Raw genomic sequence first — 19,723 nt, 5'->3', positions numbered from 1 at the left:
TCAAAACCAATTCAAATTCAATTTTAAAATAAAGTCAAATAAATTATTTCTCCAAACAGTAAAAAAAATGTTCGCTGGGTTGCAAATATTAACTAACTAAATGTAATGAGTGATTCAACATCATTTGAGATAGCTACTTTCCCCTGGGAATTAAAGCAGTTCCAAATCAGCATTTTTAAATGCTTTTCCATTTGTGAAAAATCCAAATCAATTCAAACTCCTCCCAAACTTTTTGTGGAAGGTGCCAAATATTGTAATGTGTTTATTTGTCCAAGTCCAACTTTTTACAGAACCACTTTTGGCAGCTCAAATATTGCAAAGCATTTTCTGTAAAAAGAAAAGAGCATTAGAAATAAAAGAAAAAGAAAAAGGGGGAACGAGAGAGAGGCCCCCTGCCCCCATGGGCCTCGGTCCACTCGTCCAGGCCCATCCCATCTTCTCCCCCGGTCTTCTTCTTCTGTTCACCACTGCGCCCGAATAGGAGCTTGCTCCCGTCGAACCGCCTCACCGACGCCGTCCCGGAGGGGATAAGGCCCCGATGCCTCGGGCTTCCCCGTCTCCCCTCCCCACTTGCCTCCTCGCCCTCAGATCCCCCTCTCCACCTCGCTCACTCTCCCCTCGCTCCCTCTCTGCTTTCCCCTCGCCCGAGCGCCGCCATGGCACCGCCGTCGTAACGCACGCGGCCCCCGCCACCGCCTCGCATCGCCTCCGCGCCAAGAAGGACTGCCTCGACCTTCTCTTCCTCCCCGATGAATCACCCGAGCAGGAGCGCCTCTGCATCGTCCCCTACGTCGCCGCCTCCCCAACAGCTTCGGCCTCCGCTGCGCTCCTAAGTTCCCGCGCGGCCACTGTGTGCCTCTACGTGAGCCTCCTCGCTCCTCCCCTTCTCCCCCTCCTTCCCGCCTCAAATCCCCGCCGTAGGTCGCCGTAAGCCGCCGTCCGCTACCTCTAGTGGCCGCGCCCGAAGCTCGCTGTGTGCGCGCGCTCGCCTTTCCCCTATCGTGCTCCGGCCGCATCCAACTGCGTCGCCCCAGCCGCGCGCGCCATCCCTGCTCGCGGCCATCCCGCTCCCTGCTGAACGCCTTCGTGGCGACCGCGCCACGCCGCTGCACTCTGCCTGCCCGCTGCTGCTGCCGCCACTGCGCGTCACCGCGTCTGGCCCCGACCGGCCTCGTCCACTCCGCTGCTGCTGCTGCTCGTCGGCGCCCCCAACCCCGCCTCTTCCCGCACGCGCTCGCCCGCTTAATCCCGCCGCCGCCGCGCCCGCCATCATCTGCAGCCGCCCCGGCGCGCCCGGCGCCCGCTGAACCACGCCCGACCATGCCCCGCGTCGCCCGCGGCTGCTGCCCTCCCGCGCGACGCTCGCCGCTCGTCGCCGTTCCAGCCCCGTCGAAGCCCGCCGCTGCCTCCTCGAACGGCGACGCCGTCGTCCACCTGCCGGCCACCCGGCGGCCTCCCGTTCGCCCCTCCAGACGCGCGCGAGCGCCGGCCACCCTTGGGACCAAGCGGCGCGCCCAGCCGTCTCCTACAGCGCCGTCACCGGTGTGCTCTGCCGCGCCATGGATAGTCGCTGACGTGGCGTCATTAGCCACGTGATTAACACCCTGCTAACCCCCACTGACAGCTGGCCCCATGCCACTAATTAAATCTGTTAGTTTTAAATAAAAACTGTTCTTAGGCCCAGAGTCACTGACATGGGGGTCCGGCTGGACCGGCAGACCGGTCAAAGGTTGACCAGTCAACAGTTGCATCAGCAGTTGACTAGCCCACCTGTCGGCCACTGCTGCATCTCTGGGTGCACCGCACCGGGTGCACCCAGCCCCTTTCAGTTTTATTGAATTAAAATAATTTCAGAAAATTTTATAAACTTTAATAATTCATAAAAAATTAACCGTAGCTCGGATCGAAAAACTTTATATATGAAAGTTGCTCAGAACGACGAGATGGATCCAAATACGCGCTCCGTTCGTCCACCACATGCCCCTATCATAGCGAACGTGCAACCTTTCCCCTTTGTTTCATTTGTCCAAAAATGCCTAACTCCGGGAAAAATTTCCCGGATGTTTTCCCCCTTTGCCAGTATCGCCTAGTACTGCGTTAGGTCACCCCTGGCACCGCGTTTTGCCTTGTTATATTTTTGTGATGCTTGTTTGCCCCGTATTTACTGTTTCTCCCCCCTCTTCTTCTCCGGCAGACTCCGAGACCGGCGTTGATGCGACTGAGTACGACTACATTCCCGACGACCGCTCCTTGCCAAAGCAACCAGGCAAGCAAACCCCCCTTGAGCATTCTGATATCGCCCATTTCTTTCCCTCTCATGCTTGCATTAGAACTGCTACTGCTTTATGTATGATCCTACTCTAATGCATAGCCTGTTTTTGTTACCTGCTTTCATACCTTACCTGCTTATCCTAAACTGCTTAGTATAGGTTGGTTAGAGATCCATCAGTGACCCCCACCTTGTCCCAGTTGCCCCGCTTTATGTTCGATGACTTGATCAACGTGATCGACGTCCAGGCCCCGACACCGCACATCACTTCCCCTTTTGTTGCTCGACTCTACAGAGTTACCATCGAGTGTCGAGGCTGGAACCTCTTACATCACTCCTGATGAGATCTCTGTAGTGTAGCTATCCGGTCGTGGTCATCGAGGGTGATTTCCTCCTTAACCACTTCCATTACGGCTCTGTCGTGCAACCCCTCAAGTGTGAACCTCGAGGGTGGATCCTCTTACATTCACCTTGATGATAACATCGAGTGGAATTCATCGGGGGTGATTCCTCGGGTTTTCCCCTTGGTGTTAGACGCATAGTTACTATGGTTACTATGACTTACACTGAACCATGTTACTAAAGAAGGGTCGGCCCTGAGGGGTACCCGCGCGAGCTTAATAGCGAGTGATGTGGAGTCGGGTTGACCTGGAAGGTGCCCACGAGATACTTACGAGGCGTGGACGGGCATTCTTAGCCCTTGCTGCAAGTACTCGAGACGGGGCGGTTGTTGGGCAACGTAGTAATTTCAAAAAAAATCCTACGCACACGCAAGATCATGGTGATGCATCGCAACGAGAGGGAAGAGTGTAATCTACGTACCCTTGTAGACCGATAGCGGAAGCGTTAGCACAACGCGGTTGATGTAGTCGTACGTCTTCACGGCCCGACCGATCAAGCACTGAAACTACGACACCTCCGAGTTCTAGCACACGTTCAGCTCGATGACGATCCCCGGACTCCGATCCAGCAAAGTGTCGGGAAGAGTTCCGTCAGCACGACGGCGTGGTGACGATCTTGATGCTCTACCGTCGCAGGGCTTCGCCTAAGCACCGCTACAATATTATCAAGGATTATGGTGGAAGGGGGCACCGCACACGGCTAAGAATATGATCACGTGGATCAACTTGTGTCTCTAGGGGTGCCCCCTGCCCCCGTATATAAAGGTTCAAAGGGGGGGTGCGGCCGGCCAGGAGGAGGGCGCGCCAGGAGGAGTCCTACTCCCACCGGGAGTAGGATCCCCCCTTTCCTAGTTGGAATAGGATTCGGGAGCAGGAAAGAGGAGAGAGAGAAGGAAGGGGGGCGCCGCCCCCTCTCCTTGTCCTACTCGGACTAGGGGGGAGGGGCGCGCGGCCCAGCCCTGGCCACCTCTCCTCTCTTCCACTAAAGCCCACTAAGGCCCATATACCTCCCGGGGGGTTCCGGTAACCTCCCGGTACTCCGGTAAAATCCCGATTTCACCCGGAACACTTCCGATATCCAAATTTAGGCTTCCAATATATCAATCTTTATGTCTCGACCATTTCGAGACTCCTCGTCATGTCCGTGATCACATCCGGGACTCCGAACAAACTTCGGTACATCAAAATGCATAAACTCATAATATAACTGTCATCGAAACCTTAAGCATGCGGACCCTACGGGTTCGAGAACAATGTAGACATGACTGAGACACGTCTCCGGTCAATAACCAATAGCGGAACCTGGATGCTCATATTGGCTCCCACATATTCTACGAAGATCTTTATCGGTCAGACCGCATAACAACATACGTTGTTCCCTTTGTCATCGGTATGTTACTTGCCCGAGATTCGATCGTCGGTATCTCAATACCTAGTTCAATCTCGTTACCGGCAAGTCTCTTTACTCGTTTCGTAATACATCATCTCGCAACTAACTCATTAGTTGCAATGCTTGCAAGGCTTATGTGATGTGCATTACCGAGAGGGCTCAGAGATACCTCTCCGACAATCGGAGTGACAAATCCTAATCTCGAAATACGCCAACCCAACATTTACCTTTGGAGACACCTGTAGAGCTCCTTTATAATCACCCAGTTACGTTGTGACGTTTGGTAGCACACAAAGTGTTCCTCCGGCAAACGGGAGTTGCATAATCTCATAGTCATAGGAACATGTATAAGTCATGAAGAAAGCAATAGCAACATACTAAACGATCGGGTGCTAAGCTAATGGAATGGGTCATGTCAATCACATCATTCTCCTAATAATGTGATCTCGTTAATCAAATGACATCACATGTCTATGGTTAGGAAACATAACCATCTTTGATTAACGAGCTAGTCAAGTAGAGGCATACTAGTGACGTTTGGTTTGTCTATGTATTCACACAAGTATTATGTTTCCGGATAATACAATTCTAGCATGAATAATAAACATTTATCATGAAATAAGGAAATAAATAATAACTTTATTATTGCCTCTAGGGCATATTTCCTTCAGTCTCCCACTTGCACTAGAGTCAATAATCTAGATTACACAGTAATGATTTTAACACCCATGGAGCTTTGGTGCTGATCATGTTTTGCTCGTGGAAGAGGCTTAGTCAACGGGTCTGCTATATTCAGATCCGTATGTATCTTGCAAATCTCTATGTCTCCCACCTGGACTAGATCCCGGATGGAATTGAAGCGTCTCTTGATGTGCTTGGTTCTCTTGTGAAATCTGAATTCCTTTGCCAAGGCAATTGCACCAGTATTGTCACAAAAGATTTTCATTGGACCCGATGCACTAGGTATGACACCTAGATCGGATATGAACTCCTTCATCCAAACTCCTTCGTTTGTTGCTTCCGAAGCAGCTATGTACTCCGCTTCACATGTAGATCCCGCCACAACGCTTTGTTTAGAACTGCACCAACTGACAGCTCCACCGTTTAATGTAAACACGTATCCGGTTTGCGATTTAGAATCGTCCGGATCAGTGTCAAAGCTTGCATCAACGTAACCATTTACGATGAGCTCTTTGTCACCTCCATATATGAGAAACATATCCTTAGTCCTTTTCAGGTATTTCAGGATGTTCTTGACCGCTGTCCAGTGATCCACTCCTGGATTACTTTGGTACCTCCCTGCTAGACTTATAGCAAGACACACATCAGGTCTGGTACACAGCATTGCATACATGATAGAGCCTATGGCTGAAGCATAGGGAACATCTTTCATTTTCTCTCTATCTTCTGCATTGGTCGGGGATTGAGTCTTACTCAATTTCACACCTTGTAACACAGGCAAGAATCCTTTCTTTGCTTGATCCATTTTGAACTTCTTCAAAACTTTGTCAAGGTATGTGCTTTGTGAAAGTCCAATTAAGCGTCTTGATCTATCTCTATAGATCTTAATGCCCAATATGTAAGCAGCTTCACCGAGGTCTTTCATTGAAAAACTCTTATTCAAGTATCCTTTTATGCTATCCAGAAATTTTATATCATTTCCGATTAGCAATATGTCATCTACATATAATATCAGAAATGCTACAGAGCTCCCACTCACTTTCTTGTAAATACAGGCTTCTCCAAAAGTCTGTACAAAACCAAATGCTTTGATCATACTATCAAAGCGTTTATTCCAACTCCGAGAGGCTTGCACCAGTCCATAAATGGATCGCTGGAGCTTGCACACTTTGTTAGCCCCCTTTGGATCGACAAAACCTTCCGGCTGCATCATATACAACTCTTCTTGCAGAAATCCATTCAGGAATGCAGTTTTGACATCCATTTGCCAAATTTCATAATCATAAAATGCGGCAATTGCTAACATGATTCGGACAGACTTAAGCATCGCTACGGGTGAGAAGGTCTCATCGTAGTCAATCCCTTGAACTTGCTGAAAACCTTTTGCGACAAGTCGAGCTTTGTAGACAGTAATATTACCGTCAGTGTCAGTCTTCTTCTTGAAGATCCATTTATTCTCAATTGCTTGCCGATCATTGGGCAAGTCAACCAAAGTCCATACTTTGTTCTCATACATGGATCCCATCTCAGATTTCATGACTTCAAGCCATTTTGCGGAATCTGGGCTCGCCATCGCTTCTTCATAGTTCGTAGGTTCATCATGATCTAGTAGCATGACTTCCAGAACAGGATTACCGTACCACTCTGGTACGGATCTTACTCTGGTTGATCTATGAGGTTCAGTAGTATCTTGTTCTGAAGTTTCATGATCATTATCATTAGCTTCCTCACTAATTGGTGTAGGTGTCACAGAAACAGGTTTCTGTGATGTACTACTTTCCAATAAGGGAGAAGGTACTGTTACCTCGTCAAGTTCTACTTTCCTCCCACTCACTTCTTTCGAGAGAAACTCCTTCTCCAGAAAATTTCCGAATTTAGCAACAAAAGTCTTGCCTTCGGATCTGTGATAGAAGGTGTATCCAATAGTTTCCTTTGGATATCCTATGAAGACACATTTCTCCGATTTGGGTTCGAGCTTATCAGGTTGAAGCTTTTTCACATAAGCATCGCAGCCCCAAACTTTCAGAAACGACAACTTTGGTTTCTTGCCAAACCACGGTTCATAAGGCGTCGTTTCAATGGATTTTGATGGTGCCCTATTTAACGTGAATGCGGCCGTCTCTAGAGCATATCCCCAAAACGATAGCGGTAAATCAGTAAGAGACATCATAGATCGCACCATATCTAGTAAAGTACGATTACGACGTTCGGACACACCATTACGCTGTGGTGTTCCGGGTGGCGTGAGTTGCGAAACTATTCCACATTGTTTCAAATGTACACCAAACTCGTAACTCAAATATTCTCCTCCACGATTAGATCGTAGGAATTTTATTTTCTTGTTACGATGATTTTCAACTTCACTCTGAAATTCTTTGAACTTTTCAAACGTTTCAGACTTATGTTTCATTAAGTAGATATACCCATATCTGCTTAAGTCATCTGTGAAGGTGAGAAAATAACGATATCCGCCACGAGCCTCAACATTCATCGGACCACATACATCTGTATGTATGATTTCCAATAAATCTGTTGCTCTCTCCATAGTACCGGAGAACGGTGTTTTTGTCATCTTACCCATAAGGCACGGTTCGCAAGTACCAAGTGATTCATAATCAAGTGGTTCCAAAAGCCCATCAGTATGGAGTTTCTTCATGCGCTTTATACCGATATGACCCAAACGGCAGTGCCACAAATAAGTTGCACTATCATTATCAACTCTGCATCTTTTGGCTTCAACACTATGAATATGTGTGTCACTACTATCGAGATTTAATAAGAATAGACCACTCTTTAAGGGTGCATGACCATAAAAGATATTACTCATATAAATAGAACAACCATTATTCTCTGATTTAAATGAATAACCGTCTCGCATCAAACAAGATCCAGATATAATGTTCATGCTTAACGCTGGCACCAAATAACAATTATTTAGGTCTAATACTAATCCCAAAGGTAGATGTAGAGGTAGCGTGCCGACTGCGATCACATCGACTTTGGAACCATTTCCTACGCGCATCGTCACCTCGTCCTTAGCCAATCTTCGCTTAATCTGTAGTCCCTATTTCGAGTTGCAAATATTAGCAACAGAACCAGTATCAAATACCCAGGTGCTACTGCGAGCATTAGTAAGGTACACATCAATAACATGTATATCATATATACCTTTGTTCACCTTGCCATCCTTCTTATCCGCCAAATACTTGGGGTAGTTCCGCTTCCAGTGACCAGTCTGCTTGCAGTAGAAGCACTCAGTTTCAGGCTTAGGTCCAGGTTTGGGTTTTTTCTCTTGAGTAGCAACTTGCTTGCTATTCTTTTTGAAGTTCCCCTTCTTCTTTCCTTTGCCCTTTTTCTTGAAACTAGTGGTCTTGTTGACCATCAACACTTGATGCTCCTTCTTGATTTCTACCTCCGCAGCTTTCAGCATTGCGAAGAGCTCGGAAATAGTCTTATTCATCCCTTGCATATTATAGTTCATCACGAAGCTCTTGTAGCTTGGTGACAGTGATTGGAGAATTCTGTCAATGACGCAATCATCTGGAAGATTAACTCCCAATTGAATCAAGTGATTATTATATCCAGACATTTTGAGTATATGCTCACTGACAGAACTGTTCTTCTCCATCTTGCAGCTATAGAACTTATTGGAGACTTCATATCTCTCAATCCGGGCATTTGCTTGAAATATTAACTTCAACTCCTGGAACATCTCATATGCTCCATGACGTTCAAAACGTCGTTGAAGTCCCGATTCTAAGCCATAAAGCATGGCACACTGAACTATCGAGTAGTCATCAGCTTTGCTCTGCCAGACGTTCATAACATCTGGTGTTGCTCCAGCAGCAGGCCTGGCACCCAGCGGTGCTTCGAGGACGTAATTCTTCTGTGCAGCAATGAGGATAATCCTCAAGTTACGGACCCAGTCCGTGTAATTGCTACCATCATCTTTCAACTTTGCTTTCTCGAGGAACACATTAAAATTCAACGGAACAACAGCACGGGCCATCTATCTACAATCAAACATAAACAAGCAAGATACTACCAGGTACTAAGTTCATGATAAATTTAGGTTCAATTAATCATATTACTTAAGAACTCCCACTTAGATAAACATCCCTCTAATCCTCTAAGTGATTACGTGATCCAAATCAACTAAACCATGTCCGATCATCACGTGAGATGGAGTAGTTTCATTGGTGAACATCACTATGTTGATCATATCTGCTATAAGATTCACGCTCGACCTTTCGGTCTCCGTGTTCCGAGGCCATATCTGTATATGCTTGGCTCGTCAAGTATAACCTGAGTATTCTGCGTGTGCAACTGTTTTGCACCCGTTGTATTTGAACGTAGAGCCTATCACACCCGACCATCACGTGGTGTCTCAGCATGAAGAACTTTCGCAACGGTGCATACTCAGGGAGAACACTTCTTGATATTAGTGAGAGATCATCTTATAATGCTACCGTCAATCAAAGCAAGATAAGATGCATAAAAGATAAACATCACATGCAATCAATATAAGTGATATGATATGGCCATCATCATCTTGTGCTTGTGATCTCCATCTTCGAAGCACCGTCGTGATCACCATCGTCACCGGGGCGACACCTTGATCTCCATCGTAGCATCGTTGTCGTCTCGCCAATCTTATGCTCCCATGACTATCGCTACCGCTTAGTGATAAAGTAAAGCATTACAGCGCAATTGCATTGCATACAATAAAGCGACAACCATATGGCTCCTGCCAGTTGCCGATAACTCGGTTACAAAACATGATCATCTCATACAATAAAATTTAGCATCATGCCTTGACCATATCACATCACAACATGCCCTGCAAAAACAAGTTAGACGTCCTCTACTTTGTTGTTGCAAGTTTTACGTGGCTGCTACGGGCTTAAGCAAGAACCAATCTTACCTACGCATCAAAACCACAACGATAGTTTGTTAAGTTGGTGCTGTTTTAACCTTCGCAAGGACCGGGCGTAGCCACACTCGGTTCAACTAAAGTTGGAGAAACTGTCACCCGCAAGCCACCTATGTGCAAAGCACGTCGGGAGAACCGGTCTCGCGTAAGCGTACGCGTAATGTCGGTCCGGGCCGCTTCGTCCAACAATACCGCCGAACCAAAGTATGACATGTTGGTAAGCAGTATGACTTATATCGCCCACAACCCACTTGTGTTCTACTCGTGCATATAACATCAACACATAAAACCTAGGCTCGGATTCCACTGTTGGGCAACATAGTAATTTCAAAAAAATTCCTACGCACACGCAAGATCATGGTGATGCATCGCAACGAGAGGGAAGAGTGTGATCTACGTACCCTTGTAGACCGATAGCGGAAGCGTTAGCACAACGCGGTTGATGTAGTCGTACGTCTTCACGGCCCGACCGATCAAGCACCGAAACTACGGCACCTCCGAGTTCTAGCACACGTTCAGCTCGATGACGATCCCCGGACTCCGATCCAGCAAAGTGTCGGGGAAGAGTTCCGTCAACACGACGGCGTGGTGACGATCTTGATGCTCTACCATCGCAGGGCTTCGCCTAAGCACCGCTACAATATTATCAAGGATTATGGTGGAAGGGGGCACCGCACACGGCTAAGAATATGATCACGTGGATCAACTTGTGTCTCTAGGGGTGCCCCCTGCCCCCGTATATAAAGGTTCAAAGGGGGGGGGGGTGCGGCCGGCCAGGAGGAGGGCGCGCCAGGAGGAGTCCTACTCCCACCGGGAGTAGGATCCCCCCCTTTCCTAGTTGGAATAGGATTCGGGAGTGGGAAAGAGGAGAGAGAGAAGGAAGGGGGGGGCGCCGCCCCCTCTCTCCTTGTCCTACTCGGACTAGGGGGGGAGGGGCGCGCGGCCCAGCCCTGGCCACCTCTCCTCTCTTCCACTAAAGCCCACTAAGGCCCATATACCTCCCGGGGGGTTCCGGTAACCTCCCGGTACTCCGGTAAAATCCCGATTTCACCCGGAACACTTCCGATATCCAAATTTAGGCTTCCAATATATCAATCTTTATGTCTCGACCATTTCGAGACTCCTCATCATGTCCGTGATCACATCCGGGATTCCGAACAAACTTCGGTACATCAAAATGCATAAACTCATAATATAACTGTCATCGAAACCTTAAGCGTGCGGACCCTACGGGTTCGAGAACAATGTAGACATGACCGAGACACGTCTCCGGTCAATAACCAATAGCGGAACCTGGATGCTCATATTGGCTCCCACATATTCTACGAAGATCTTTATCGGTCAGACCGCATAACAACATACGTTGTTCCCTTTGTCATCGGTATGTTACTTGCCCGAGATTCGATCGTCGGTATCTCAATACCTAGTTCAATCTCGTTACCGGCAAGTCTCTTTACTCGTTTCGTAATACATCATCTCGCAACTAACTCATTAGTTGCAATGCTTGCAAGGCTTATGTGATGTGCATTACCGAGAGGGCTCAGAGATACCTCTCCGACAATCGGAGTGACAAATCCTAATCTCGAAATACGCCAACCCAACATTTACCTTTGGAGACACCTGTAGAGCTCCTTTATAATCACCCAGTTACGTTGTGACGTTTGGTAGCACACAAAGTGTTCCTCCGGCAAACGGGAGTTGCATAATCTCATAGTCATAGGAACATGTATAAGTCATGAAGAAAGCAATAGCAACATACTAAATGATCGGGTGCTAAGCTAATTGGAATGGGTCATGTCAATCAGATCATTCAACTAATGATGTAATCCTGTTAATCAGATGACAACTCTTTGTCCATGGTTAGGAAACATAACCATCTTTGATTAACAAGCTAGTCTAGTAGAGGCATACTAGTGACGTTTGGTTTGTCTATGTATTCACACAAGTATTATGTTTCCGGATAATACAATTCTAGCATGAATAATAAACATTTATCATGAAATAAGGAAATAAATAATAACTTTATTATTGCCTCTAGGGCATATTTCCTTCAGCGACGGGGTCGCATCTTTCGTGAGTCTCTGCTTGTTACCGCGCGTTCCTAATCCACTACGATTTGGATATTTGATCCGAGGGGCCTCTGGCCTGATAGCACTAACCATCACGTGGGCATAGTATGGGCGTTCTGCGTCGTATGCATCGGCCGAAGCTTAATAGACGTCAGCGACTGAGCGGCGCGCGCCGGGTTGGACTGCGTAAGCACCTGCCTTTTTGAAGGAGGTAGCTAGGTTTGCTCACCGGCCGCCCACGCAACGTGCAGGAGTTCCCGGGGCGATGGCCCATGACCCCTGGGGGCATAGGTTTAGTCCGGCGTGCTTGACCTCTCTATTAAGCCTAGGTCAGGTTGCGGCGTATTGTTTGGCCAAGGCCGGGCATGACCCATGAAAGTGTGTCCGGCCGGAGTTAATCGAGCGTGGTGGGTAAGTTGGTGCACCCCTGCAGGGAAGAAAACATCTATCGATAGCCCGTCCTACGGTAACGGACACTTGGAGTTGTATCCCGATCGATACAACTAGAACTGGATACTTGTGATGAGAAATGGATTGTGATGAGAAATGGATAGTATGGCTCTGGGATTGCTTTCTCGCAGGGAGTCGAGAAAGGATCTCTGGCCGAGGTTGATAACACTACTACTTTACATTATGTTGATCTGTACCCTTCTATATGCTGCAAGATGCTTGAAGATGCTAGTTTTCGATAGGCTAGGCTTTCCCCTTCTTTCTGGCATTCTGCAGTTTAGTCCATAGATACTAACCATTTCATTGATACTGATGCATATGTAGTGTAGATCCTTACTTGCGAGTACTTTGGATGAGTACTTACGGTTGCTTTGCTACCCCCTTTCCCCCTTTCTTCTTCTTTCTGGTTGATGCAACCAGATGTCGAAGCCCAGGAGCCAGATGCCACCGCTGATGCCTACTACTACGTGGAGACCGCCGACGACCAGGAGTAGTTAGGAGGCTCCCAGGCAGGAGGCCTTGCCTTTTCGATCGATATTGCTTTTGTGCTAGCCTTCTTAAGGCAAACTTGTCTAACTTATGTCTGTACTCAGATATTGTTGCTTCCGCTGACTCTTGTGTATTCGAGCCCTCGAGACCCCTGGCTTGTAATATAAAGCTTGTATTATTTTATTTGTGTCTAGAGTTGTATTGTGATATCTTCTCGTGAGTCTCTGATCTTGATCGTACACATTTACGTGTATGATTAGTATACGGTCGAATCGGGGGCGTCACATGTAACCAGAATGACATAAAGTTGTGTCCATGTATGGCCAATCAAGGATGGACAAGGACACAATCAAAATACGATGGTGCCTCCCCAAAGAACGTTGCGATGATGGATGATGGCCTCGACGTTTAAGCCGCAACACTTGCATATGTTGTTCGAGGATTTATAATTTAAAACGGGGGCAATGCCTTCGCTTAAAGAATTTATGGATTGCTCGAAACCAAATTTTAGGGGATCCTATTACAGTCTTTTTCTAGATTTTTTTCTTGTATCTTGTAATATATAAAAGCTGATAAACCTATTATGTTAGCAGTTAATACTCCCTCCGTAATAAAGAAATATAAGAGTTTTAGTACTACTAATCGCCTCTCTGGAAGTAGGACTCGATTCTCCTGAAAAATATTTTGCAAGAATTGAAGAATTTTCTCCTCAAACGAAATTACCTCGAAATCAACGGAGGTGAGGCGCGGTGCGGTGCTCCGCAGGTGAGCTGGAGCCGGACCCCCCCACCGTGTCCGTGACGCGCAGCGCCCGTCGTTGCCGTCCACGTTCAAACGCGCGTCGCCACCGCCCCGTTAGCCTCACCCCCCACCCTAATCCCAAAGATTCCAATTTTCCAATCTAGCCAGTCGCCATCGGAAACCATTGGCCGGTCGCCACCCCACGCCGCCGTTGACGACCCCGTCGCGCGCCCAGGCGGCCAATAAACACCGCTCCCGCCCCCCCGCCCCCCGCCGCGTGCCGCGTCGAAGGGAGCGAGGAGGAGGAGCGAGGAGGATGGTGAGGCTCCCGTACCTGACCGCGCTCACCACGCTCTTCAGCTACGGCCTCCTCTTCGCCTTCGGCCACTTCCGCGACTTCTTCCGCCGGATCCTCGACGCCGGCAAATCCAGCAACCTCAAGGTCCGTCCGTTACTTCAGATTCGCCGTCTTCTTCTCCCCCCGGTGCTGACGCCGCTCCTGCTGCTGACTCCGCAGGGTTACGCGCCCATTTGCCTGGGGTACGAGGATTTCTACACGCGCCGCCTCTACCTCCGCATCCAGGTGAGATCTCCTCCCCACTTCGACGATTCGCAGAATTAGAACTTTTTTTTTCCCTCTAAAGGTGGGCTTGGATCATGTGATTCCGAGTTAGTTGACTTGAGTTGCTAGTGGTGGTGGGCGTGGTAAATTTAGTGCCTGCTTAGGTAGATCACATGATGGAGACTTGGAAACTGTCCCAACTGAAAATTCATTTGATCTGTTGTTGTACTTGCTAGCTTTTTTCAGCCTTTTTTTCTTTGCCTTTTATGTACATACATAAACCCCAATTTTTATGCCAGAACCATGAGATCTCAACTGAAACTTTGGTCCATTCGTCTTATTAATAGTTGAATGAAGTGAAAAGGTTGCTTGTTTTGAGCCATCCTGAATGTGTCATTCATTCTTCAGCATTTTTCTGTGCTATTCCAGTCCCAAGGAACAGAGTAAATAATTATCAGAAAGAACCAATCTTTAGTCTGGGTAGATGTGTGTGAAACCATATCTCTACAATGCAACCAATCTTTAGTCTGGCAATATGCACCCTCTGGAATGACATGTTGATCACTTTTTTTGTTTACCTTTCCTTGTTGGGTGGGCAGGACTGTTTTGGCCGACCTATTGCCAGTGCGCCCGATGCTTGGTTTGATGTAGTTGAGCGTCACTCAAATGACGGCAACAAGACACTCCAGTATGTTTTCCTCACATTTGACTCCACACCTAATTAGCATAAGCAAGTGTTATCCCAGGGTGAATGCTAGTCTCTAATTCAGTGCATCTTTAACGCAGACGTACCACAAAAACATCCAAGTGTCTTAACTTGGGTTCCTACAACTACCTTGGTTTTGCTGCAGCAGATGAGTACTGCACTCCTCGTGTTATTGAGTCACTCAAGAAATACTCTGCCAGTACTTGCAGTGCCAGAGTTGATGGAGGTAGGTGCTTATATGTCCATGCCATAGTTTGCCTCAATTTAATACTTCAATAATATGGTGAAACTAACGCTAATTGATCTCTGTATAATCTTAGGAAATACTAAGCTGCACACAGAGCTCGAGGAACTAGTTGCACGATTTGTTGGCAAGCCTGCAGCTATTCTTTTTGGCATGGGTTATGTGACAAACTCTGCGATCATTCCTATTTTGATTGGGAAGGTCTGTGGTGAGCAGAGTATTTTATTTGTCTTCTCTTTTTCTGTTACATGCTGGACTAATGTATTTTAATGATACCAGGGGGGGCTGATAGTTAGTGATTCACTGAACCATATTTCTATAGTGAATGGAGCCAGGGGTTCAGGGGCTACTGTCCGGGTTTTTCAACATAACAGTAAGCTCACTAACAGCTGCATCTCATGATGTGCACTTAACGATGAGGCAGGAAGTTTAATGTTTCCCTTATTTTCTTCCAGACCCTGCACATCTGGAAGACGTACTGAGGGAGCAGATTGCAGGGGGGCAACCTCGTACACACAGGCCATGGAAGAAGATAATTGTGATTGTTGAGGGAATTTATAGCATGGAAGGGGAGTTATGCAACCTTCCTGAGATTATGGCTGTCTGCAAGAAATACAAGGTGTGAGAATTGCGCATACTGACTCCTTGTTCTGTTATCAGTAATGAAAAACTGTAGTTCCTTTGCACGCTATAAGTGTTACTTATGTCATACATAGTATTCCCTCCGATCCATAATACATGTCGCAGTTTTGAACTAAGGTTGAACTAACCTTAGTTCAAAGTTGACACTTATTTTGGATCGGAGGGAGTACTGCAGTTCACAAGCTGTTCAAAAATTTCAAACTGGTAGTGATGTGTCAGTGTATTGACTTGGAGTTCTTATAAACATCTTAATAGGCCTACACATATTTAGATGAGGCACACAGTATTGGAGCTGTTGGAAAGACTGGAAGAGGTGTATGTGAACTACTAGGAGTGGATCCAGCTGATGTCGACATCATGATGGGAACATTTACAAAATCGTTTGGATCGTGCGGAGGTTATATTGCAGCATCAAAAGTATGAAAGATCCACCTACCAATTCTTGACTGAATGATATATATATTTGATAAATCTGACCCATATGCCATTCTATATTCTTAGGAGATCATTCAACATCTCAAGCATGCATGCCCAGCCCATATTTATGCAACATCCATGTCGCCTCCAGCAGTCCAGCAGGTCATCTCTGCGATAAAGGTCGTCCTTGGGGAAGATGGATCTAACAGAGGTATATCAGGAAGGATTTAATGCTTTTATGGCTTCCATGTGTCTCTTGTCTTGGGGAAATTCCTAACGCAGTCGTTGCTGTAAATAGGGGCCAAGAAACTTGCTCAGATTCGGGAGAACAGCAATTTTTTCCGTTCAGAGCTTCAGAAAATGGGTTTTGAGGTGCTGGGAGATAATGACTCACCTGTCATGCCTATCATGCTTTACAATCCTGCTAAAATTCCTGCATTCTCAAGGGAGTGCTTGAGACAAAATGTGAGTTTTCATATCTAGCGACCATCCATTAGATGCACGTCGTCATCTGTTTTTGCATGAGAATTTCTCAAGCAGTTCATGTTTATGTTTTTATTTGGCGAAGTTCTGATTTTCTTTTCGCTAATGTGGCATGTTCTGTAATTCTAGGTTGCTGTTGTGACTGTTGCATTTCCTGCAACGCCACTACTACTTGCCAGAGCTAGGATATGTATCTCAGCTTCTCAATCAAGGGAGGATCTAATTAAAGGGTTGGAGGTAAAGTCAACACTCTTGTCAATGCCCGTACATGCTTTGTTGCGATATTTTCACTTTAATTCCAAATACAGAGTACAATTGATCTGAATCCATGGAATGTGAATGCATTTGTAGATTATGCGTTGTGTACACAATACATCCCCTGATCATAATTTCATGCAAATTGTTCAGGTTATCAGCAAAGTTGGTGATCTCATCGGAATCAAGTACTTCCCCGTTGAGCAAGAGAAGGTTGCATCTGTTGACAAACTTAAGAAGCTTGAGTGAATAGTGACAATGGACAATTGGAAGAATTCTGCTGCTGTTATGCTAGATCTACTGGGTCATCTTGGTAGTGCACCATGCCTCGGTTTTGCTCTTTTGTGCACCTCAGGACCCTTCATTTTCCTTTGTCTGAAGTGGTTTTGATTTTGTACAGACTGTATTATCATCCATCATAGTTTGAAACTTAACACGGCTCTATACACTGTTTTGTCGAATTCAAGAAAAAAGAAATCCCTGTACAACCTTGTAAGTGACTGAAATCATGTAGATACTAATTTCCTTCTTATTACTGACTTCCTTTCAAGGCGCAAGATCAGCTGCATCGACCATGTCTGAAACCAGCTTGACAAAAAATATTGTATCAGTATCTGTCAAATCTAGTTTGTGACTTGATACTGGTGGGTCTAGTTTCATAAACCTAGTGTCAGAACAGTTGAAACAAAATTGGATCTTAAAATCTCCCAAGTGCTCCACATGAGTGGCTAAGCACCCTTCTAGTGATCAGTGTGTAGGATAATACTGTTGTTTGATCATATTGAATTATCTCAACATGGCTCCCCATCAGGTGCAGCTGTGTAGGTTTTACAGCTGTGCTTTTTTTTTTCTTTTCTTTTGAGACCTCTCCTTTGAAGTACAGCTGTAGACTGCTAGACTGTAGTATGGTTTTACAGTTGTGCTGCAAGGACATGAAGATATTATGGTGAACTGGTATGGCAAGTCAAAAGAGGAACTTGGCCTTTTGCCAATGAGAAGAAACTAGTTGGGCCTTGGGCCCTTGGTTAATTTATGGATGTGAGCAATGTGCATATCAAGGGAGGACAGTCACTCAAGTGAGCATCATCAGGAGGCAGGTAAGGGAAATGCTGTGCCATGCTGCTGGGACTGCACAAGCATGTGATTCAATTCAACTGGAGCAACACTGTCTTTCTGGTCCAATGTGCCTCTGCTTGTCCTGTTATGTTTTGGCTGCTAGCAAGATCAAGGAAGAGAAGAGAAAAGAGATATTGCTGAGGGGGTGAGGCTGTAGCGTGCATGTCTAGGGGCTGGAGCATGCAGGAGAGGAGAGGAGGGCTTGGTCACGCCTGTCATGATTCAAATGCCTGGTGCATTGTGTGCTACTGCTCCTGTGGTCTGATTGCCTTGCATGGCACAAAAGGGCTATGTAGTACTCTACATGTCTGGTCAAACAGCAAGCCTGCAGCAGTAGGAAACAATATGCAGGTGCATATTTGCAACTTTGCCTTGACAGGGAGGGATGAGAGAGAGGACTATGCGATGTTGGTTCTTTTAATAAAGCTTACTGGATTCTCTTTTTTCTCTTTGAAGGAAAAAGAGCCTACTGGATGATTCTCTTTTTGGGTGATTCAGACTATATGCTGTACCATCTGCTGAGGCTGATATGATATGGTGTACTATGGGCAGTATGTGGGAAACTAAATTGAGAGGCAAAATTGCTTGCAGCATGGCAACAGTGAGAGGTATGTATGGCATGAGACAAAAAGAAGGCTTCTACCTGGCTGCTGCTGCCAATCCATCATCCAGTGTACATCGAATAATAACTGTTAAATGCTGGAGTATTTTGAGCAGCCAGATTTTGGAGATTTGACAAGATGGGCTAGGCATCTCTGTTGGAGCCAGCAGAGGTGATTATTCCTGGTCCCTGATACTCCCAATCTCTGCTTCTATCTCTGTTGGAGCCAGCACAGGTGATTATTCCTGGTCACTGATACTCTCAATCTCTGCTTCTGTATCTCTGTTTGGAGCCAGCACAGGTGATTATTCATTCCTGGTCACTGATACTCACAATCTCTGCTTCTTTTCTTCTACTCATATTCTTTAGGTTTGTGCTGGACTCAAAGCCTGCACTGTCAAGGCTACTAACTGCATTTTCTGCTTGGAGTGGAGTAGCTTAATTAAGATTATCTTCCTAGCCTGCAAACCAGAAAGCATGACACTGTCTAGGAGCAGCCCTTGAAAGAGAAAACTGTCTAGGAGCAGGCATTAGTGAGTGCATTGCATTGCATAGAGCTAGGTGCTGTGCACATACGTGTGCGTGCATGCATGACTGCATAGTACTGCTTGCTTTCTACATGCATGCCGGTTTAATGCATGGCTCTTTTCAGAGGCTTGCATGCATAGATTTGTACCGCCAATTTGTACTGGCTAAGCTTTTTTGTGAGTAGGAGTAACACATCTACCCCCACCCCCACCCCCACAGCCATAGGCCATCAAACAAGGATACAAAAACAGTAAAAGGAGACAGCACATGAACAGGGAGGAAAGATGCCCTAAGCCTGAGGCAGGCCTGTTCCTGCAATTATGTAATGTGCTGGCAAGTGAGTGAAGCAGCCAGCCATCCAGCCTGCCTGCAGTGAGAGCACTAGCTAGCCACACCCACAAGGCTTTTTTCAGAGACAGCTAGAGACAAAAACAAAGCAGAGAACAAGCTAGCTAGCTTGCTTGCCTGCCTGCCTGCCCCTGTGTGTGGTTTTGAGCTGGCTCACAAAGATTCAGTGATGTGTCTTTCCATGGCATGATCAGTGTGCATGGCTGTGTGCTGCCCTGCTGCAGCAAGGCAAAGGTTGCAGCATGCAGCCAACCTTGCATGCATGCATGTGTGCATGGTCCACAAGATCTTCCTCCTTGACACATCACAGGAGACCATGATCAAAACCCTGACCTCCTCCAATCCAAACATCTTGTCATGCTCAATCTTTTCCTCCTCCCCCTCCCCTGCCACATTGG

The 19,723-nt window shown here is 46.6% G+C and overlaps 1 protein-coding gene and 1 long non-coding RNA gene across 2 annotated transcripts; both read left to right on the top strand.

Annotated features, from left to right (window-relative positions):
* Window positions 1-485: 485 nt before the first annotated feature.
* On the top strand, window positions 486-12,865 carry LOC125549053 (uncharacterized). Its single transcript, XR_015599879.1, has 3 exons — window positions 486-862; window positions 2,195-2,266; window positions 12,614-12,865. It is a non-coding gene; the product is annotated as an uncharacterized LOC125549053 (long non-coding RNA).
* Window positions 12,866-13,554: 689 nt separating this feature from the next.
* On the top strand, window positions 13,555-17,267 carry LOC125545837 (long chain base biosynthesis protein 2d). The gene is made up of 12 exons (XM_048709879.2): window positions 13,555-13,865; window positions 13,941-14,006; window positions 14,585-14,673; window positions 14,772-14,917; window positions 15,012-15,136; window positions 15,215-15,308; window positions 15,391-15,554; window positions 15,833-15,994; window positions 16,079-16,205; window positions 16,293-16,459; window positions 16,607-16,714; window positions 16,886-17,267. The coding sequence occupies exons 1-12, from the start codon at window positions 13,740-13,742 to the stop codon at window positions 16,979-16,981; spliced, it is 1,470 nt and encodes a 489-aa protein (XP_048565836.1). The 5' UTR covers window positions 13,555-13,739; the 3' UTR covers window positions 16,982-17,267.
* The last annotated feature ends 2,456 nt before the right edge of the window (window positions 17,268-19,723 follow it).

Source organism: Triticum urartu, chromosome 3A (assembly GCF_056163025.1).
Source record: "Triticum urartu cultivar PI428250 chromosome 3A, HENAU_Tu73, whole genome shotgun sequence".
NCBI lineage: Eukaryota > Viridiplantae > Streptophyta > Magnoliopsida > Poales > Poaceae > Triticum > Triticum urartu.
The sequence above is the reverse complement of the archived record's forward strand: the minus strand, read 5'-3'. Positions and strand labels throughout refer to the sequence as shown.